Raw genomic sequence first — 23,117 nt, 5'->3', positions numbered from 1 at the left:
AGTGCCTCCACTTTCTTTCTTTCCCCAGATGCCAACCCCGAGGTGACAATGACAATGCTTCGCTGGATCTATACGGATGAGTTGGAGTTCAGAGAAGATGATGTGTTCCTGACTGAGTTGATGAAACTAGCTAATCGGTTTCAGCTACAGCTCCTTAGGGAGAGGCAAGTCACAGCAGATATATTCAAGCACCTCAGATGGTGGTGGCTGAGCTTTAATTATGGCAAGCTCTGGGAAAACAGCTGCTTCTGCTAATGTAAATAACCTTTGCAAGGTGTTCTTTTAAAGGCAATAGTGGGGGGAGAATTTTATCTCCCTTCCTTTGCGTTATCTTGTAAGCTAAGCTTTGGCCGAAGCTCTCCCTGGTTTATTACCTGAGATCATATAGTTTTGTGAACTGATGAACTGAATATGAAATAATATATCCAGTGTCAACCCCTCCCCTTTCCTTCCTATGCCTTTTCCTTTGACATTTCATCCTACTTTCTGATATGTCTACCTGGATGAAGTTGTAGGATAATCTCTTGTTAGAAACACACTAGATGCCTGAATTAATCCCTGAGAGTTTCGTAGTCAGTGTTTCTGAGATCTCGCTTCATTTGTTACTACTTTTTAGGTTCCCAAGGAGATGGCCTGCTCTATTTTACATACTGCATTTTCTCCGTTGCTCTCCCAAGTTGGCCTTTTAGAACAGCAGAAAGCAAAACCCGAGGATCCTGGGCAGAATGCCCTTTGCTTTGTCGGAGGTGTGGCCCTTGGTAGTCGGCCTGGTCGGTGGAATGTCGGTGATCTTCTGTATTCTGTGTGCGTGAAGGAGTGGCTTTTCTTTTCTCCTGGGTGGGTCAAGGGATGGTTTCAGCCATCAGGAGGCCTGCCGCCTGTTGTTGTGTTGCCCTCAGGGAGTGAGAGAGACCTTGCTGCCTAGAGCTGCTTGTTCTGTTTTCATCGTGGGGCCGATGTTTCCCATGAGGCGCCCGCGTGCCCCACACGCATCAGCACCCGGGTTACTCCTAACTATCTGTGATGCATGTGGGCTCGAGGGCATTTTAATACCTAAATCTAAGAATTAAAAAAAAACAACAACAACAGCAAAAAGAAGGTCTAAGATTTGTAGGCACTGTAATATTAGGTTTACCAAAGATTACTGTAAAGGCCTTTCTTTGGGTGAGTTTTTGAATTATCTGAGAGTGAAATGAGAATGATTTTAACTAGATTGAGTGTGATTTATATCTTCTTTTTCCCTCCAGATTTCCTGAGCTTTCTCCTGTTGCTTATAAATTAAATTGCTTCAATAAAAGTGCCCTGGGATTGGAGTAGTTTAGATAATTGTAATTTGTGTAATGGAGTCTTTAATTAAAATGTTTGTTATTTATTGACTGGTGAGGCTTCATAACTATCAACATTACCAGATGCTCAGTTTTGTATTGTTGAATGAGGGCATTAAGTTTATCTGCCGCGGTTCTGTTAAGAGCTAGGGTGGAGGAGACTCCCTCCTGGAGTCAAATGTTGGCTTTTAAAAGATTACAGAGTGCCCCCTGCCGTCTGGAGGAGAAATTACACATTTGAAAGAGTGCGCGAAAGGGCTCGGCCACAAATAAATGTGTGCTGTTAAATGTGAGGCACGTATTGCTCGTTTTTGTAGTCAGGGATTGTGGTGGGTTGGGAGTGCTGTCACCAGCTTGATGAAAGGCAAGTGTTTTGGGTAAGCAATATCAGGAAAATACTCTTTTTAAAAAAGAATTAATAGTGTTTGCTATTGATTGACAGTTAATATAATAATTATTTCCTGATTATTAACTACATGTTCAGTGTATGGTGTTTGGAAAGTATAGAATAATGTAAAGAAAAAAAGTAAATCAACTGTAATTCAACCACTGTTCACCTTCTCTTGTTTACCCTTTTAGTAATTTTCCTGTCTTAGAGTCATACATATGGGATTGATACAAAACTAGACAGGAGTTTGTGGGACCTTCAGTATTTGCTTGATTTTGTACTTTCAAAGTTAGTTTTGTCGTTTTCGTGCATCCATCTCCTTTTTGAACTCTAAAATTAAAAACACGGAGTTCTTGAGGCTCAGGGGTTAAGAATCCGACTAGTATCCATAAGGATGTGGATTCAACCCCTGGCCTCACTCAGTGGGTTAAGGATCCAGCACTGCCGTGAGCTGTGGTGCAGGTCGCAGACGCGGCTCGGATCCCGTGTTGTGGCTGTGGCATAGGCTGGCAGCTGTGGCGTAGGCTGGCAGCTGCAGCTCCGGTTCAGCCCCTCACCTGGGAACTTCCATATGCTGCAGGTGCAGCCTTGAAAGTAAGTGAATAAGTAAATTTAAAATTAAATTAAAAAGGTGTTAACAACAAAATCACTTCTGAGGAAGCCAGTCTGCCTTGCTACTTTCCAGAGAAAAGACATGACCTGAGAATCTGAATTTTTAAAAATGATCACATGTTCTTCAGGTGTGTAAATCACCTCAGTTACTATTTATAGGCTGTCCAGCCAGTGAATGGCACTCCAGGGGTTCCAGAGTTTCGTGAAACTCAAGTATCTGCCATGTGTCACAAAACATCTGTCCTCCTGAAGCAGAGTCGAGTATCTTGGTGTGTTGTCTTCGGCAGGAGTAAGGAAGAGAACGGAATTTTCAGACTCTCAACACTTGTCTGTAAAAATTCTTTGTAAAGTGCTGTACAGATGTGTCCGATGTGATCCCCGAGATCATGCCGCGTTTGGGGATGCTAGGATGTTCGTCATCGTGAAAGCGGTAGAAGTTTCCCGTATCTGAAAAGGAGACCTTTTTCTGATGAAAAGCTCTGATGTCATAGCAGGGGTCCGATGACTTGGTCAGACAGTGCTGTGGTGTGCTAGATGCTAGGGACACCAGCTGAGGGACAGCAGTGGTTCCAACAGCAGGGGCTCAGACAAAGAACGCGGTCACTTAGTGTGATAGTAACTTATTTGGATATTGTGATAATTGGGTTTGAAGGTGCCCTGGGGAGATGCTTCTTTACACCACATCAGCTGTATCGCTTAAAAACAAGGCACTTAAGCCCAGGTCTTGGAATAAAATCGGTGCCTCCATTTACAGCCAGGTGGAGAATCAGCTCCGAGATTATTCTTGCCTCTAGCCTAAGGCCTCACTTGTGAGCTATGGAAGGCTTGTTCCTCCTCCTCCCCAGGTCTTGCTCATAATTTTCTCCTTCTTTCCCCCATCTCCTGCTCACCACTCGTTATCCAAACCAAAATTGGGAGTTACCTGCTCACCAGTCAGTGCTACTTGCGGTAGTTTGGAAACCCTTTGATTGGTTATTAAATTTTGTGAGTGAGTGTACCTTTCACATACCTCAGACTGTGCCAAGTTTATATAGTTTTCCTTGATTTTGCAAAACAGCGATCCTCTAAACCTCTAAAGTAGAGTATTCTTATGTCACAGAGGAGATGGGGCGCAGAGCGCCTGTGTAGCTTGGCGTTTGAAACGCAGTGGACCTCATCTCAGGTCTTTCTCACCTCATGGTCCATTTTGCTCTCATCACAGCATTCTGCCCTCGTGATCAGGAAAGGGTTTCTGTGGGGCTGTGGGACAGCGATGGTGGGGTGTCAGGGGACACTGACACCATACTAGGCCTCTCTCCGCTGCCCTTGGATGTGAACCAGCTTTGTAGAGAGATGTACAAGGCAAGGGAGATGGAAGGACCATGCTGCCCGCCTCCTTCCCCCCTGCCCGTTTCTGTGGCAGCTCACTGGGATTTCCAGGAATTCTGGGGTAGCAAAAATCTGGGGCGTCTCAGCTCTGCATCTTGTAAGCTGGGATGTGCCCCTGCTTTGTGCTGCCAGAGGCCTGCCTACCTGCCTGTGTGCAGTCCTCTCTTCCCCGCTGGGGAGGGGGCCCCCTTACGAGTGATTGTGAGAGTCTCATTGTCGTTACTGTTGTTGTGCTTGTTACCAGGCCTCACGCACGTCCGCTGTAGCCAGCTCTTCTCTGTCTTGGTGTACTGCAGTTTGCCTCCCAGCTCCGTTGTTTTTATACATGACAGATTTTTAAAGTGGGCTTTCTAAGCTTTATTGAGCTGTAATTCACTTACCATATAGGTCACCATTTGGGAAGACTTGTATAAGGAGGGGTTCATATGCTGAGGCATGGAGCCTCATAGCTGAAGCTACTTCTAAGCCACACGGGTTGCGTGCTCGCGTTGTGCTCCTGGGGACTGCCCGCTGTCCCGTGCAGCACATCCCAGAGGACTGAGCTTGACCCATCGTGTGTTGATATTACACCTACCTGTGTGTATGATCATCTGCACGTGATTACTTTCAAGGGCGTTGGGGGTTATGCTTAACCTGTTTACTTACAGATTATTTTGATTCTGACCAGAATGAGTAGTATAATACTGAAATTCCAGGACTTTTAAAATACAGTAACTCAGCCATCGTATATTCATAACTGCTTTGCATAGACCTTACACCTCGGTGCTCTTGGACATGGCCGGCCAGTACACAGATGATTGCTTTGGGTTTCTCACTTGCGCATCTCTTGGTCCTAATACTGTTCCTCGTCCCTGTCCTCTCGTAGATGTGAGAAGGGTGTGATGTCTCTGGTGAACGTCAGGAACTGCATCCGCTTCTATCAGACAGCAGAGGAGCTGAACGCCAGCACGCTCGTGAACTACTGTGCGGAAATTATTGCAAGTCACTGGGTGAGTGCAAGCCCGAGGGATGTGGAAGTAGGAAGGCTGGGGCTTGGGACCTGGTTCCATAGAAAGATACCTCTCCGGTCCCTAGTGTCCTCTTGGAATGAAATGGAAGGCTCAGTAGTTGCATTAGGTGAGCTGGGAGGTTTTTGTTGTTTTGTTTTTGGCTCTCAAAGTCCTGTAGTTCTGATTTCGGGGTAGAGGGGCAGAAGGTGGCTTAGGTCGGGAAGCAGGCTTGGAACGAAGGGACACACCCGCGTCACCTTCCTCTGCAGGCGCTGCAGCGGAGCCACGGGCGCGGGGGCTGCTGTGGGGCCAGCCGGCCCTTCCCAGCTCTCCCCGAGAGGGTGGTTATGTTTACGTCTGCCCTTCTTAGGTAGCTCTCATCAGAAAGAACTGATACTGCCTTTCTTTGTTGTTGTTGTTGTTGTTGTGGTTGTTGTTTGCATTAAAAAAAAATCGTGGCTAGTGCCGTGCTTTATAGCCTAGTTTCTGCAAGTTGTTTGGTATTCAACAACATCATGTGAAAAACGTACCTTAAGGAACTGGGTTTTAAAGGACCGAAACAGGCACAGCAACCTTCCTGCTGAAACGGGTAGATGTTTAGAGAGCTGCAGCGGCAGAGACCGGCTCGGTGGAGGGATTTGTTTGTGGACGTTCCAGTGAATTCTGTGATGGCCCTCTTTGTAGGGCTGAGGGGCGGACCCTGTTCTCGCATGGGAGGGGGGCCCTCGGGACTGCGTCCCCGTGGGGTGTCAGTGTTGGTTGTGCTTTACCGTCCTCACCAAAGGCTCCATGCCCGGGAGGCGGGCCGCGTGGCTGGGCCGTTCGCTCACCGTGTGGACTTGGGCAGATGTTCGCTTTATGCGTTACTTTCTTCATCCGCAAATGGGGATAATGATAGTACCCACCTCACGGGGTTTTCGTGAGAATCGCCTGAGTTGGCAAATGTTAATAAGCCTTTTGAAGTAGGGCCTGCCACGTTCCAAGGGCTTCTAAATAAATGTCAGTTGTTGTTGTTGACATGCTGCATCGTCGTGTCTTTCACGATTGCTCTCATCCCTAGGATGACTTACGAAAGGAGGACTTCAGCAGCATGGGTGCTCAGTTATTATACAAAATGATCAAGTCTAAGACTGAGTACCCGTTACATAAAGCTATCAAGGTGGAGCGGGAAGACGTGGTCTTCCTTTATCTAATTGAAATGGATTCGCAGGTACTGTACCTTTTCCCCGATCTGTATTTCATTTGTTTTTCTCTCTAATGCTCCTCATTTCCTTTAATGTCTTTAAATTTTTATTATCATTATTTTTGGTCTTTTTAGGGCCCTACCTGCGGCATGTGGAGGTTCCCAGGCTAGGGGTCTAATCGGAGCTGTAGCTGCCGGCCTACCCCACAGCCGCAGCAATACCAGATCTGAGCTGCATCTGCGACCTACACCACAGCTCACGGCAATGCTGGATCCTTAACCTACTGAGCGAGGTCAGGGATCGAACCCGCAACCTCACGGTTCCTGGTCGGATTTGTTTTCCCGCTGGGACGGGAATTCTACCTTTAATGTCGTGAATGTCCACAGATGACTGCTGGCAGTTTGTTCAAGGCAATCTGAGCTTTTCCTGTCTTGCTTCTCCAAATTCTTCTGCCTCTGCACATTGCCTGCTTCTAAGGACAGTTCCGCATTTGTCGGTAGTTGTTACAGCAGTATACAACTTTTAGGTACTAAAAATCTCTCTGAGTTTTTCTTTTCAAACTATAAGAAACCACCGCAAATGTAGTGGTAGACAACGCAAATTTATTATCCTATGGTTTTGTAGAATGGAAGTCCAGTAGAGGTGTCACCTTTCTAAAAATTGAGGTGTTGGCCCACTGGGTTCCTTTCTGGAGACTCAAGGGAGGCCTGCACATTTGGGTTGTTGGCAGAATTCAGTTCCTTGTGATTAGAGAACCAGCAACCTCAATCACTGCTACAGAGTGCCTTTCTTCATGCGAGGCAACGTATTTACCGATCCCGGGGACTAGGATGTGGACATCTTCAGGGGCTCTCATTCTGCTCACCACGCTGCCTCTGAAGACATGCGGTTGCTCTCGAGAGATGGATGCGTCATGTGCTTTTATGCTGGGTGTGCAGGGTGCAGGGGAGACATTACAACTGTGGGGAGGAGTTGGGTGGTTAAGCCGCAGCTGTCCGCTGTTTCCCACCTGAACCTCTGCCCTGGCACGCGTGTTCTGCGGCATTGTCTGCATTTCCCCCGCATGGTATTTGCACCTGCTCTGTGACCCCTCTTAGTTCTGGGCTCCCTGAAAGGCGTGCATGCTGAGGAGGCCTGAGGGAAGTTTGTGAGTTCAGTCCAGCGTGGGGAGGAAGCAGTGTTACAGGACTAAAAGTTGACATTTGTATGAGATGGTGTCTAAGAGTCGAGGTTGGAGAGATTCAGTTGTATTCTCTCCTGGCCGGGTGCTCATGTGCAAACTTCTCTGTGCAGCTGCCCGGGAAACTGAATGAACTGGATCAGAACGGAGATCTTGCTTTAGATCTAGCCCTTTCACGACGCCTGGAGAGTATCGCCAGCACGCTGGTTAGTCACAAAGCTGATGTGGACATGGTGGACAAGAACGGCTGGAGCTTGTTACATAAAGGAATCCAAAGAGGTAGGAGGAAGCATAGTTTCTGTTTTTCTCTGGGGGCAGTTTTACTTATCCAAGTAACTTTTGAAGACGCTCTGACTCCGTTCCACAAATTGCCAAAGGCTTCTTGGGTCTGCACTCGCAGGCCCCATGATCGCACATTTGTGCTTAGGGAGTCAGAGGAGAGGCCGAAGCACTCCTGCCTTACGCCTCGAAGAGGTGGGCTCCTTAGCGGGTCACCAGGACCTCTGAGGAAGGCTCGAAAGATGGTGCTTTCAAAGGAAGCGGCTTTTACTTGTGAGCAGTTGAAGTGGGTGTTGGCTCATTCAGATGTGTCGCTTTCTCCAGGAATTGTGTTAGGAAGACTTTACTTACATCTGTGACTTTACGAGAGGGAAAGTTTCAACACCACAATATTTAGATATATTCTTGCAGTACCCGTCATGGCTCAGCAGAAACGAATCTGACTAGTGTCCATGAGGACACAGGTTCAGTTCCTGGCCTCACTCAGTGGGCTAAGGATCCGGTGTTGCCTTGTGCTCTTGCGCTGTGGTGTAGGTTGCAGATGAGGCTTGGATTCTGAGCTGCTGTGGCTGTGGTGTAGGCCGGTGGCAACAGCTCCAATTCCACCCCTAGCCTGGGAACCTCCATGTGCTGTGGTGTGGCCCTAAAAAAAAAGAAAAGAAAAAGAATAGACAAACAAAAAACCCTATTCTTGGATTCAGAGTTTTCACTTTTAGAAGACTAGACTTCTTATCTGTCATGGCAAGTGATGAAGTTTCGTTTTTGTTCTAGAAAAGTGATTTGACATTGTAGCTATATTTTGAGTACATTGTCATTAGTAGTGGGAAGAGGGAGGTGATAGAATTAAAATCAAAGCATTTTCATCTTAATGAATTCATGTTCCAAGGGAAAAAAAGTACTAGTCTTTTTTTTGTTTTTCCCATGGACGTCTGTAAAGGTAGAGTTCCAGTTTGGAATGAAAGCTTTCAAATGTCTCAAAGCCTTCACTATGTAGAGGTAATGACTTGATTAAAATACTTGCCTTGGCCATTTTTTTGTTTACATGTGGACATCAAAACCAAAATATACTGGTTTTCCCACATCTTTTTTTTTTTGGTCTTTTCTCCTTTTAGTGCCGCACCCTCGGCATATGGAGGTTCCCAAGCTACGGGTCAAAGTGGATCTGTAGCCTCTGGCCTACACCACAGCCACAGCAAGACCAGATCCGAGCCTCATCTGCAACCTATACCACAGCTCACAGCCACGCCGGATCCTTAACCCACTGAGTGAGGCCAGGGATTAAACCTGCAACCTCATGGTTCCTAGTCAGATTCATGTCCGCTGGGTCACGACGGGAACTCCTCCCCACATCTTAATCATGTATCATCGTCTGGCTGTGTCTTATTATACTGTTATCATCTCTGCCACACTTTGACCATTCGCAGGTGGCTCCTAGTTGGTAGAATGTAGTTACTTCAAATATGGTCCTCCTGCAGCTGTGGCTTTGCCCTTTTTGGGTCAAGCTGTTAATATAAATATCCCTGCAAGCCATGTGTTAAAGTGTTATGCTTGTGCTGGCTGCTGGAGAGGAAAATTTTGTTCATCACTGGGAAGGAAATCTAGAGTGCGTCAGTGTCAAGAGCAGATGCATTTTTCCCAAGTGCCTCGCCACACTGTGCAAAGCCGCTGGGTGCCGAGCCCTGGGTGTGCGTTCAGGGTGGAGAGTTTCCAGCACATCAGGAATTATTCTTTCCCATACTGCTTAGTGTCTGAGATGTTTATTTTGGAAACAAGAACACTTGTTACTGAAAAAAACAATCTCAGGATTGTGTCTCTTTCCTCTTAGGGACTTAAATTCTCATGTATGATGAAGAAACATCTTTGACGAGTTGCTAAATATTTTGGTGATTGCTTAGTTACGAGAATTGTCAAGAATTGGTGATGCCTTTTTGATGCTTATTTTCAGATGATTTAATCTTCCACTCTAAATTTCTCAGCTGCTGAAAGTGTGTGGGTTGCGGGGTGGGCATGAAAGACTTGATTGCTGCTAACTTGAGGGAGTGTGGCATGGGGTGGAAGACAGAGCACTGGCGTTGGAGCCTGGCTGTACCAGGGTTTGAGTCCTGGCTCATCCCTGTATCCGGTGGCCTTGGACAAGTGACGGAAGCGTTCTTGAGTCTCATTTTTCTCACCTGTAAAGCGGGAATCATTTCTGCGCTGCTGGTTGTGGGGAGAATGAGGGACAGTGCTGGCACCCAGCCCAGGGACCGCCATGTGGCAGGGGCAGCCTCCGGCTCTGACCTTGTCCTGTATTGGATTTCTGTGACCATCTTTGATTTCTGTAGGAATTTTTCACTTTGTCGTCTTCACCTTGAGCTGTCAATCTATTGACCTGCTCAAATGATTAAATTGAGTAATATCCTTAACATTGAGCTGTTAACCTCACTTTAAGTTCCTTCCGTGTGAAGGTTTTTAATCTACGAGATTTAGGTCTGGTTCTGAACACACTTTGGAATCTATAACCAGAATAGTTAGTGGTCATCCTAACAACTGAGTGTACCGATCAGTTTCTATGAAAGACAAAGAAGGCAGCCAGTGTCCGTGACTGAGTCTACAGGACGTGTATATGTGGCCCGAGCAAGGCTGTCTTGTCTTACTAGCTAGGTCTGGGCAGGAAGATGAAACCTTGCTTTAAAAAAACAAAACAAAACTAGTTCTAGAGTTTCCTGGTGGCACAGTGGGTTAAGGATCTGGCGTTGTCACTGCTGTGGCGGGAGTGTGATCCCTGGCTGGTGAATGTCCACCTCTGGTCCATCTTGTGCTTGTTTTTCTTGATGATCAGCAACATTCAGTGGGTCTCTTTTTGGCCGCAGCACACAGCAGTTGATGTGTGTTCTCAGTTCCCAGACCGGAGGTTGAGCCCTGGCCACAGCAGTGACAGCACTGAATCCTAACACCAGACCACCAGGGAACTCCTTCAATCAGTGGGTTTCTCAAGCAGCATGCTCCTGTCTAATTATTTGTAGTAAGCCTGCAGATGCCACCGGCGGGAGTGGCATGAGATACAGTTTTTATTGAGTAATGGAAATCACTGCCTATTCCTTGAATGAAACATCTGTCAGGAAGCTTCATTGAAAAAAAGGTTGTGTGTGAATTTTTAAAAAACGTTAGCTGAGTTATTAGAATTTTGTGTGTGTGTGTGTGTGTGTGTGTGCGTTCTTTAGGGCCACACCTATGGCACATGGAAGTTCCTAGGCTGAGAACTGTAGACACCGCATCTGAGCTATAGCACCAAATTGGAGCTATAGCCACCGGCCTACGCCACAGCCACAACAACATGGGATCTAAGCTGCGTCTGTGCCCTGTACCACAGCTCATGGCAACGCTGGATCCCTGACCCACTGAGCAAGGCCAGGGGTCAGACCCACATCCTTGTGGATCCTGGTTGGATCATTTCCTCTGTGCCACAATGGGAAGTCTCAGTAGAAATATTTTTATGTGGACAAGTCAGTATAGTAATGCAGCACCAGTGAATGAGATGATGGAGTAACTGGAACTATAAGCACCAAATAGTTTTTTGATGGAACTCTTTCTAAAATGTACTAGAGGAGTTCCTGTTGTGGCTCAGTGGTTAACGAATCTGACTAGGAACCATGAGGTTGTGGGTTCGATCCCTAGCCTTGCTCAGTGGGTTAAGGATCCGGCATTGCCATGAGCTGTGGTGTAGGCTGCAGATGTGGCTTGGATCCCACGTGTTGCGTTGGCCCGGTGGCTACAGCTCCGATTGGACCCCTAGCCTGGGAACCTCCATATGCCGCAGAAGCGGCCCTAGAAATGGCAAAAAGACCAAAAAAAAAAAAAAAAAGTACTAGAGCTTTTCTTATTTACAGAAACTCTTTTTTTTTTTTGTCTTTTCTAGGGCTGCTCCCGTGGCATATGGAGGTTCCCAGGCTAGGGGTCTAATCGGAGATGTAGATGCCGGCCTACACCACAGCCACAGCAACTTGGGATCCAAGCCATGTCTTCGACCTACACCACACGTACACCCACTGAGCAAGGCCAGGGATCGAACCCGAAACCTCATGGTTCCTAGTCTGATTCGTTAACCACTGAGCCACGATGGGAATGCCTACAGAAACTTTCTAGGTGATGCTTTTGGCATTTTCTGTTCCCTCATTCTACTTTTTTGATGTCTGTTGTCTGTTTCCACTAGGTTGTATATCCATGGGCTTTCTTTTAACGTAATGGACTTTCTTCTTTTAATGTAAAACATCATCAATATTCAGTTTCCAATAATTCCTAATTTGTGTGGGATGCATATATTGTATGTATGTATGATTATTTTTAAGAGGGCTGAAGATGTAAAAAATTTTCTCATTATGCCATTCATCTGAATCTAGCTATTGATAGATTTCCCTGTACCCTTATTTCTTTGTACAGTATATACACCATATGATAAGTTTTCATTGGCCTATCTTATTTTAGCTTTACGATCTGTTTATTACTTAGTTTGGAATATATGCCAGGCTTCAAGTTAACAAAACCACATTCCATCTCTCCCCCCAGTATGCTGTATATCAGATTTGTCATTTTAAGGCTCTCTGTCCTGATAATTGTAAATTTCCTTTCCACTTCCAGTAGCTTCTCTAGGATGGTTTGTTCTATTGCTAATGTGTTGTTTTTACATATTTTCTCTTAGACTGAATCTCTCTGGGGTTTGTTCATGTTACATCTTAGGGCCCTACTGAGAATCTGGATATGTTTATGTATGGATGGAGAGCAGAGGCCTGACCCAGCCTAACCCTCTGATATGCATGTTACCTGTTGCTTTCAGAGCTGTATCAACGTTTTTTTTTGTTTTTGTTTTTGTTTTTGTTTTTGTTTTTTAAGGGCGGCACTTGCAGCATATGGAAATTCCCAGGCTAGGGGTTGAATCAGAGCTGTAGCCGCTGGCCTACACTACAGCCACAGCAACACTGGATCCTTAACCCACTTAGCGAGGCCAGGGATCGAACCCACGTCCTCATGGATACTAGTCAGGTTCATTACTGCTGAGCCATGATGGGACCTCCTCTACGAACATCTTTTGTAAAGAAATCTAAGCTTTGGTCCTTTACGATGATGTTGGTAAAGACGGCGCCTTCCCTTAACCCCCTCCCCCAAGGAAAAAAAAAACAGGGACAGAAGAATGAAAGCATTTCAGAAGGAGCTGGTTAGAGAAGCCTTAAGTTACCAAAGTCATAATTGATTGGAATTAGAGCCAGTCTTTTAAAATAGAATCTAATAGTCTGGACTAGCCAATTCATTTTCTTCCCAAACATTTCCTTGGTGCTTGTTTTGTATAAGACAGTGTGGATACAAACATAAATCAGACATGGACCAATCTGCTTAGTGGCCTTGCCACCTCAATGCCAAAGCTCACATTCCCCAGCAAGATGGTTCCTTGGAAGGAAGAAGAGAGCAGATGGGAGATGTCAAAACTAGATATTTTGAAATTCCATCTCCACCGAAGATCAGATGAAACTCATATTATTCAGATGAAAATGAGCCCAGGAATACAGACAACAGACGTGAGAGCTTTGCCACTCCTGAAATCCCAAGTCCCATCCTGGATGTTCAGACAGCAGAAGGGTGTTTGAAGCAGATGAAATAATATTGCAAGGCATAAAAGCAACTTATAAGTGACTGTGTAACAGAAAATCTCATCTGGAAGTTGTGATTCAAAGGAGTGTGGGTCCACAGCACTAAAAGAATGAGGAACTGGAGTTCCCCTGGTGCCTCAGCGGAAACGAATCTGACTTGCGTCCATGAGGACGCAGGCTCGATCCCTGGCCTCACTCAATGGTTAAGGATCTGGCATTCCCAAGAGCTGCAGTGTGGGTTGCAGACACAGCTCAGATCTGGTGTTGCTGTGGTTTTTGGTGTAGGCCGGCAGCTACACATAAAATTTAGTCTTTCCTAAGAAAATGAGGCAAGACTAACAAGAGCATCGTAAGATAACTCGACCTCTAGCCTGGGAACCTCCATATGCCGAGGGTGCGGCCCTGGAAAGACAAAAAAAAAAAAAGAAAAAAAAAAATGAGGAACCGATGGTAGTGTCCTGATGCCAAGCAAAGGACAGGACAGCTCTGGCAGGAGCACCATTGCTGATGATCAGCACAGGGAAGAAGTTCAAGGACCTTCAGCAACCTTGCATTCACCCCAAGACTTGATGGTCGTAGGACCAGCAAATCAACCTGGGAGGTTGCTCTGTGTTTTAGGGAACTTTTAGCTGAAGAAGGATGTGATTTGCAAAAAAATTCATCCAGTAGACCTGGGTGGAATAGAGGTCTGCAGAAAGTACCTCTGAATCCCAGCAAAGCTCTTGGGATGACTTAACATACGGACTTTGGCACAGCCACCAAAGCCAGACCATCCAGTTTGCTTTGAGATGCCCATCTGTGAGCTGATCGGTGCACCTGGAGGCCCCTGAGAGAAACACTTTCTTCCACCCAGTTAGGCGGAATGCCTCAAAGCATGCAGTGTGCACTTAGAAGTGATGGTTTTTCTGTTAAGCTCATTATCTTATGATGTTCTTGTTACTCTTGCCTCATTTTCTTAGGCAAGATTAAATTTTAGGTGAAGTGAGTGTTTTCGTATGTTTTAAATTATAAATGGAACCAAACCTGGAGTTCCCTGGTGGCTCAGCTGGTTAAGGATCTGGTGTTTGTCCCTGCTGTGGCTTGCTGGCTGCTGTGGTGTGGTTTCAGTCCCTGGCCTAGGAACTTCCACATGCTGTGGGCAAAGCCAAAGGACAAAAAATAAATAGAACTAAATCCAAGGAAAATTGAATTTTAAGTAATCTTACAACAAACTTATTTTCTTAGTCCCTATCATCTTCCAAATTAACTTGATCAAGCATATTCTAACTGCTTTCCACAGGTTTTGTGTGTGTGTGTGTGTGTGTGTGTGTTTTGTCTTTTTAGAACCTCACCTGCGGCATATGGAGGTTTCCAGGCTAAGAGTAGAATTGGAGCTGCAGCTGCCAGTGTATACCACAGCCACAGCAACCAACTCAGGATCCGAGTTGCCTCTGCAACCTGCACCACAGCTCATGGCAATGCTGAATCCTTAACCCACTGAGCTGGGCCAGGGATCAGTCCCAACTCCCCATGAATACTAGTCGGTTTCGTTGCCACTGAGCTACAGCAGGAGCTCCAGTTATTGTCTTAATTTAGTATTTGTAAATAATTCTAGGTAGATTTTTCTACTTGTAATACTGCAAGAGTTAAGGCAATTGAAGGGACTTAGAAGCTTTGTTTTTACAACAAAGTAAATAGTAACGTGCAGATTCTTTGTTAAAAGAGTCAGTTGAAAACCTCTTGTTATGTTAGTATGCAGTGAGGCTGAGAAAGTAAAAGGCATCTTTGTGATAATAATAAATCCGCCATATGGTCTTACCCTGAACAGGAACCTGGTGACAAATACAGCAGGTTGGGAGTAGGTCTTAGGTACAGACTGTGGTCCAGAGTGAGAGAGGCAGGTAAATTGTGTTGGGAGGAGTCTTGGAACCCTTTCTGAGAGCTGATGACTGGAAGAGGCCTTTGAAGGGTAGAAGCCTGGTGTACTCAGAATTGTGAGGTGATGCAGAAGTGGAGGGTCACGGCAGATGACAGCAAGTCATCAGAAATTGAATTCAAGTATTTAAGTGCAGGATTGCAATGATGAGATATACTCTGTCTGCAGTCACTTTTGGGGGGTGGGGGTTGCTTTTTTTTTTTTTAGTCCACACCCACTGCATATGGAAGTTCCCAGGCTAGGGGTCCAATCAGAGCTACAGCTGCTGGCCTCTGTCACAGCCACAAGGCCAGATCTGAGCCGTGTCTGCGACCTACACCACAGCCCGCAGCAATGCCGGATCCCCGACTCACTGAGCAAGGTCAGGGATCGGACCCATATGTTAGGACCCATCATGGATCCTAGTTGGATGCCTTTCTGCTGAGCCACAACGGGCACTCCAGACTGGTACCTTTTTGACGCATTGGCCAGAATAGCTTGTCCTGGGCGTTGTCAGATGTGACCATTGCTTCTCCTGTTTCTTTTCAAGGAGATCTCTTCGCTGCCACTTTCCTCATTAAGAATGGGGCCCTTGTCAATGCTGCTACATTGGGTGCCCAGGAGACCCCGTTGCACCTTGTAGCTTCGTACAGCTCAGAGAAACACTCTGCAGGTGTGATGTCCGAGATGGCACAGATTGCGGAGGCTCTCCTGCAGGCTGGCGCCAACCCCAACATGCAGGACAGCAAGGGCAGGTAAGCGGGGGAGCAGATCAGCTGCTCTGAGCCCTAGTCCCAGAATGTTGTTTGATGGTGGCACATGGCCGGTAGATGAGGACTGGTCAGTTTGGGGTTATTCAGTCTGAATTTTATTGAAGTCACAAACATGTGGGTGGTTGTTTGTTTTTATAAACATGTATTTTGCAAATGAGAGAGAGGACTAAGGCCAGAGGCCCTTGGGGGAACCATTCCAACCATTTGCATCCTGGGTAACTGAGGTCCTTGGTTTTAAGCAGTTTCTGTCATTTCCAGAGTGGTCATCAAGTCCAGCTCCTCCAGGGGTTCCTTCTTCCAGCATCCTTGTTAGGGTTACGTGGATACGTTGAAGAGGAGCACGCCATCGCAGAGCGATTTGCTTTATTGCACGCTGAGCAGTGAGGTCTCATTGTTGGGAGATTCTCTGGATTAAACCCAACTCTCACAGCTTGCAGATTCCACAGCACATCCCTTTGTGTATTTGACTGCAGTTGTTGTGTTCCTTTTGCCCCTTCCTAGAAATATTTGGTTGAGGATTCCTCGTGGTTTAGAATGTAAGAAAGGGCTGCTTCTCTTTAGGACAACAGCATGGGAGGCATGGAAGGGAGTTAAGCCACCTGAATCATCAACACAGGCCGGACCCACTTTTGTCATGTCCACTCAGTATTTCCTACCTTTAATAATACATGCCTCTCGAAGTTCCCGCCGTGGCATGCAGTGGGTTAAGAATTGCTGCAGCCATGGCTCTGATTCATTCCCTGGCCAGGGAACTTCCATATGCCCTGGGTGCAGCCAAAGAAACCAAACAAGAAGGAGAAATAAGAAAGAATGGAAACATAGATTTGTACGACGGGTGAAGGACCTCAATAAGGCGGATCTCCGTGATCTCAATGTGATGTGATAATTGCCTTATTTTTCAAAATAACTGCATCCTCTTTTCTCTTCTGGTGATGGTAATTTTTTCCCCCAACTGTAACCATCGCCAGTGTTCTCTACTGCTGAGACCGCTGCCAGCCTGGGAGTCCCTGTGCTCTGCGGGGCAGTCTTCTCGGGGCACGTGAGGGCTAGGCGAGAGCGCTGCAGAGCCGCGAAATGGCTTTGTGATCACTTCGCACCTGTTGCCACTCAGAATATACCAGAATTATGGAAAGAAAAAAAGTATTTTCAGAATTATGCAGGCTAGATAGCGAAAAACAGGCATACCTGCGGCAGAAACTACTGTTTTAAAAACACGAGTGAAGGTCAGTATTTCATTGGAGAGTATTTTAGATCTCTTCCTTTTAATGATTTTTGTTCTTTTGGCTGCTGAATAAATTGTAACATGTAATCAAATCCTAATGGAAAAAATAAAAATCAATCAAAGCCAGGAGTTTCCGTTGTAGCTCAGCAGTTAACGAACCTGACTAGCATCCGTGAGGACACAGGTCCGATTCCTGGCCTCCATCGGTGCGTTAAGGAGCCGCCATTGCCGTGAGCTGTGGTGTAGGTCGCAGATGCAGCTTGGATCCCACGTTGCTGTGGCGGGTGTAGGCCGGCGGCTACAGCTCACATTAGACCCCTGGCCTGGGAACCTCCATATGCTGCAGGTGTGGCCCTAAAAAGACCAAAAAAAAAAAAAAAAGTCAAATCCAGTTTTATTCTTTGAAACTTGGTCATGGCGTTGGAAAACTGTTTACCGGGGTGAAAGACTTTGTGGCAGAAATGTAGAATTTCTTGTGGATTCTAGTCGCTTCCTGCTGGGCCCACCCTGAGCTGACACCTCTTCTTCTTCGTCCTGCAGGACTCCCTTACACTTGTCCATCATGGCCAGGAATGAACATGTCTTCAATCAGTTGCTGCAGTGTAAACAGTACGTAGGGAGACATGGAGAAATGGAAAGCCAGTTGTGAGGGTGGGATTGTGAGTGAAAAATAATGCTCTTAAACCTTCTTTTAGCACTATCAATTTTAAGAAGTAAAAGTAAAAGTACACTGTTTTCGGAGTTCCCACTGTGGTGTAGCAGCATCTCTGGAGCACTGGGACGCAGGTTCGATCAGTGGGTTAAGGATCTAGTGTTGCCACAGCTGCGGCATAAGTCACAATTGCGGCTTGGATCTGATCCCTGGCCTGGGAACTCCATATGCCTCAGGGGCGGCCCCCCAAAAATGTAACATTCAAAAAGTATAAAGCGAAAGAATGAGCCGTTGACGGTACAGAGTGTCTAGAGATGATGGTGTAGCGGTTCATCGCTTCCTCATTTCAGACTGGATTTGGAGCTGAAAGATCATGAGGGCAGCACAGCTCTGTGGCTCGCGCTGCAGTACATCACGGTGTCTTCCGACCAGTCCGTAAACCCCTTCGAAGACCTCCCTGTGGTCAACGGGACCTCATTTGATGAAAACAGCTTTGCCGCCAGACTCATTCAGCGTGGCAGCAACACCAATGCGCCTGATACGGTAACAGGTAAAGCGCAGACCCCTGAGAGCTAATGCTCACGTCCAGAGACTCTGCGAAATAGTGTGTCAGCGTTTTTACCAAAAATTTAGAAACTGAATGGCATGCTATTATGAGAATTACTATGAACTTAATTGCAACCATAGTAAAAGGGCTGCTCTTGTGCTTCAAAAACTTAGCCAGTGGAGTTTCTGTTGTGGCTCAGCAGGTTGAGAACCTGCCATAGTATCCATGAGGATGTGGGTTCGATCCCTGGCCTCACTCAGTGGGTTAAGGGTCTGGCCTTGTGGCAAGTTGTGACGTGGGTCGCAGATGCAGCTCGGATCCAGTGTTGCTGTGGCTCTGGTGTAGTCCAGCAGCTACAGCTCTGATTGACCCCTAACCTGGGAATTTCCAGATGCTGTGGGTGTAGCCTTAAAAAAAAAAAAAAAAAAAATTAGCCAGACTCTAAGTTAAGTTCTTTAAGTATAAATACTTCTATTTATTTAATGCAGTGAGTTTTGGTCTTGTTGGACTCAGACCTCTTTTGCACTCTTAAAAACTATATGTCAACAAGCTTTTGTTTCAGTGAGTATCTTTGATATTTATCATATTAGAAATTAAAACTGAGAATAAGATGTATAATGACAACAAACCACTTTAGGTTCACATAAAACATTTTTCTTTTCTTTTCTTTTTGTCTTTTTAGGGCTGTACCCACAGCACATGGAGGTTCCCAGGCTAGGGGTCAAATTGGGGCCGTAGCTGCTGGTCTACACCTCAGCCACAGCAACACCAGATCCAAGTCATGTCTGCAATTTACACCACAGTTCACGCAGCTCGGTCCTTAATCCACTGAGTGAGGCCAGGGATTGAACCCACATCCTCTTGGTTACTAGTCAGATTCATTACCGCTTAGCCACAATGGGAACTCCTTATGAAGATTAATTTTGAAAACATAATTTAGGGAGTTCCCGTCGTGGCGCAGTGGTTAACGAATCCGACTAGGAACCATGAGGTCTCGGGTTCGGTCCCTGCCCTTGCTCAGTGGGTTAACGTTCCGGCGTTGCCGTGAGCTGTGGTGTAGGTTGCAGACGCGGCTTGGATTCCGCGTTGCTGTGGCTCTGGCGCAGGCCGGGGGCTGCAGCTCCGATTCGACCCCTAGCCTGGGAAGCTCCATATGCCGCAGGAGCAGCCCAAGAAATAGCAAAAAAGACCAAAAAAAAAACCAAAAAACATAATTTAGTTGGCAGAGTGACTGGTTTCTGATACATGCATTATATTCCGTCTTTAGAGATGTGTTGTTTTGGTTAAAGAAAACACACCTCACACAGATGCGTGGAAGGAAAAGGGAGGAGGAGGGAGGTGTATTTCATTTCATTTCATTTCATTTTAGCTTTTTAGAGCTGCATGTTCAGCACATGGAAGTTCCCAGGCTAGGGGTCGAATTGGAACTGCAGCGCCTGCCTGCATCACAACCACAATGCAGGATCCGAGCGACCTACACCACAGCTCATGGCAATGCAGCATCCTTAACCCACTTAGCGAGGCCAGGGGTCAGTTGAACCCACATCCTCGTCCACACTAGTCAGGTTCGTTACCGCTGAGTGACAACTGGACCTCCACTCCAGGAGGCGTCTTTTAAGAGCCTTTTCACATAATTGTGGTTATGTTTCTTTGATGCTATAACTAGCAAAATTTATCAAGGGATAATTTCTTTAAGATTAGTTGCAGTGTGGAAGCTGAAAGTATTTCAATGAACTTTTTTTTTTTTGTCTTTTTGCCATTTTTTGGGCCACTCCCACGGCATATGGAGGTTCCCAGGCTAGGGGTCGAATCGGAGCTGTAGCCACCGGCCTAGGCCAGAGCCACAGCAACGCGGGATCCGAGCCGCGTCTGCAACCTACAACACAGCTCACGGCAACGCCGGATCGTGAACCCACTGAGCAAGGCCAGGGATCGAACCCACAACCTCATGGTTCCTAGTCGGATTCGTTAACCACCGCGCCACGACGGGAACTCCTCAGTGAACTTTTTGTGTTCTGTTACTAAAATTCATTGTCTGGAGTTCCCGTCATAGTAACGAGCCCGACTAGTATGCATGTGGACGCAGGTTCGATCCCTGGCCTTGTGCAGTGGGTTAAGGATGGGGCCTTGCTGTGAGCTGTGGTATAGGTCGCAGACATGGCTCAGATCCCACGTTGCTGTGGCTGCGGTGCAAGTGCCGAATCCTAACCACTATACCCCCAGGGAACTTTCAATAATTAACTTTAAATAAAGGTCAAATGTAATCACCTTTTGGGTGACATAAAAGCTAAAGGCAGCACTGCTACAAGACAGGAAGTGTAGGGAAAACTGTGTTTTAGACTAAAGATCTCTGGAAATGAGGTTGTTACTAAATTGTTTTTAATTCATAAATGTATGTTGTTTTTTGGCCGTACTTTAACTGTGGGATGCATGTAGCATTCTCTGTTCATTATGCTGTTCAAATCTTATTCATTAACCTTTGGATTCCTTAATATATCAGTTTCTGGGAGGTGTATTGATAAGGTTCACGGCGATCATGGATTTGTTTGTCCATTTTTCTTACCAGTTTTGTCAGTTTTACATTATGTATTTTGACTTAGTTTTTTTTTTTTTTTTGGCTGCACTTGGGAGCATACAGAAGTTTCCAGGCCAAGGACTGAATGCCACAACAGTGACCCAAGCCACAGTGGTAACAACGCCAGATCCTTAACCTCTAGGCCATCAGGGAACTCCTATATTTTGAGTGTTTTGTTTGTTTTGTTTTTTGTCTTTTTAGGGCCACACCTGCAGTGCATGGAAGTTCCCAGCCCAGGGGTGGAATCAGAGCTGTAGTTGCCGGCCTACACCACAGCCACACCAACATGGGATCCAAGCTGTGTCTGCAACCTACACCACAGCTCAAGGCAGCGATGGATCCTTAACCCAGAGATTGAAGCCAGGGATCGAACCTGCATCCTCATGGATACTAGTCAGATTCATTTCTGCTGAGCCACAACGGGAACTCCTATATTTTGAGGGTTTTTTTTTTTTTGTCTTTTTGCTATTTCTTGGGCTGCTCCCGTGGCATATGGAGGTTCCCAGGCTAGGGGTCCAGTCGGAGCTGTGGCCATCGGCCTACGCCAGAACCGCAGCAACGCGGGATCCGAGCCCCTTCTGCAACCTACACTGCATGCAGCTCACGGCAACACCGGATGGTTAACCTGCTGAGCAAGGGCAGGGACCGAACCCGCAACCTCGTGGTTTCTAGTCGGATTCGTTAACCACCAAGCCATGACAGGAACTCCTATATATTGAGTTTTAACGCGAGTTCAGGGTTATTTTCCTTGTACCAGTTTTCAAGTAACATGTAAAATAACCTTAGTCCTCTGTTTTCAACATGGCAGTAATGTTTTAGCACTTGGAGGTTTTCTTTGTTCTGTGGGAAGGTACATGACTTAGGTCTTTCGTACACCAGGATGACTACACCAAAATAGAACTCCTTTTTTTTTTGGCTTTTTAGGGCCACGCTTATGGCATATGGGAGTTCTCCTGCTAGGTCAGGGAATCAGACCCGCATCTTCATGGATACTAGTCAGGTTCATTGCCATTGAGCCACGATGGGAACTCCCCCAAAATAGAACTCTTAATAGGAGTCTCTGAGTTCGAATGACTCTCACCTCGGCATGGAATTGCTTTCTCTGAGGGAAAAGGTAAAGAACGGCGTGGAAACAAACAGTGCTTTGTCCCATTGCTTTACTTTGCTTTTTAGTCCTGTGATTTAATTTAATTTGAATTTTCAAACGGCATAGCGGTAGAACATGGGATTTTGTGTTTATTAGAAATAGAAAACACTGCTCTGGGGTAACACCCTTTCAAGAAGAGAAAAAAAAATTTTTTTTTTCCTCCTTCTAAGATTTTTATTTTTAAAAGAGCGACAGTGCTAAACAAAGCACATTTCTAAGCCAAGAACAAACATGTTTAAAGCCCTAGGAGTAAAACTGAAACATGAGGGGCATTTTTCTGGTAGAACTTTAGCTCATAACGTCTTCCAAATGGTCATCTAGCCCAGAGATTCTCAGAGTGGGCTGTCCAGCCCTCACCCCCCAACATTTGGCCACGTCGGTGGACATTTTTGATTGTCATCGTAAGGCTGACGGTGCCGCTGGCGTCTAGTGGGCAGAAGCCAGGGATGCTGGCAAATACGGTACCGTGTGCAGGACAAGGAGCTTACAGCAGAGAATTGTCTGGCCCCGAATGTCAGTAGCCCTGCTGCTGAGAAGTCGCTTTCTGACCAACCCCAGAGCGGAGACAGGACTTCCCTCTGGGCCTGGGCGGTGGCTGGTGGCAGCCCCAGGCAGGAGGGAATGTCTCCTGACTGCCAGGCCCCGGCTCGGCCTCGCCTCGTCTCCACGTCCACACACACAGAGTGCCTGTGTGGGCCCAGATCCTGCCTCCCCGCTTCTGGTGTGGGCTCGCCAGCACGAAAGGCGGCGGGGAAGGGGAGCCGGGTGTGCACAGTGTGAAATTTGACCTCGTTTCAGTGCCAATGGCAGAGTGAATATGCCCACTTTCTCGTAGGAAATTGCCTACTCCAGCGGGCGGCTGAAGCAGGAAATGAGGCAGCAGCTCTTTTCCTGGCAACCAGTGGTGCCCACGTTAACCACAGAAACAAATGGGTAAGTGTGACCGGGCAGCCAGGCGAAGTGGTTTGGGTCTTCGGAAGGAGTGGCAGCGGTGGATGGGTGGGACACACTAGAGCCCACATGGGTTACCTGCTGTTCCTGCTCTGATACCCTTCAGAGCAAGACTGGGTGCAGACCTAACGGTGTGGAGGCGCAGAGGAGACTCGAAAGCAGATGAGAATGACACTAGAGAGGGGTCTGGCCTGCTGCTTTGAGGTGTTTGGACTTTATCCTGTGGCAAGAGAAACAGACAAGCAGTGTGATCATGTCAGAGGTGTGAAAGCTTTCTGGAATAGCCGGCGACGTAGCTGTGCCATTGCGGCATAGGCTGGAGCCAGGTAGCGATTGTGTAGACAGGCAATGACTTGTCCTGACTTCTGATCCTGGATTTGGACCCAGGGGGCTGGCTTTTCAGAAGAATT

General features: G+C 46.6%; 1 protein-coding gene across 4 annotated transcripts in view; it reads left to right on the top strand.

Moving 5' to 3' along the window:
- Positions 1 to 23,117, top strand: part of ANKFY1 (ankyrin repeat and FYVE domain containing 1) — an 83,181-nt gene that overhangs the window by 38,063 nt on the left and 22,001 nt on the right. For all 4 annotated transcript variants that reach the window (XR_007131612.1, XM_047756775.1, XM_047756776.1 and 1 more), the window contains 8 exons: positions 29 to 164; positions 4,559 to 4,682; positions 5,743 to 5,892; positions 7,160 to 7,325; positions 15,391 to 15,595; positions 17,376 to 17,444; positions 17,838 to 18,037; positions 22,592 to 22,689. Coding sequence is in view for 3 of the 4 variants with exons in the window: in XM_047756775.1 (XP_047612731.1) it covers positions 29 to 164; positions 4,559 to 4,682; positions 5,743 to 5,892; positions 7,160 to 7,325; positions 15,391 to 15,595; positions 17,376 to 17,444; positions 17,838 to 18,037; positions 22,592 to 22,689 (1,148 nt within the window). In the remaining variant the exon portion in view is untranslated. The remainder of the gene's footprint in view (positions 1 to 28; positions 165 to 4,558; positions 4,683 to 5,742; positions 5,893 to 7,159; positions 7,326 to 15,390; positions 15,596 to 17,375; positions 17,445 to 17,837; positions 18,038 to 22,591; positions 22,690 to 23,117) is intronic.

The sequence above is a fragment of the Phacochoerus africanus genome, chromosome 14, assembly GCF_016906955.1.
Source record: "Phacochoerus africanus isolate WHEZ1 chromosome 14, ROS_Pafr_v1, whole genome shotgun sequence".
NCBI lineage: Eukaryota > Metazoa > Chordata > Mammalia > Artiodactyla > Suidae > Phacochoerus > Phacochoerus africanus.
The sequence above is the reverse complement of the archived record's forward strand: the minus strand, read 5'-3'. Positions and strand labels throughout refer to the sequence as shown.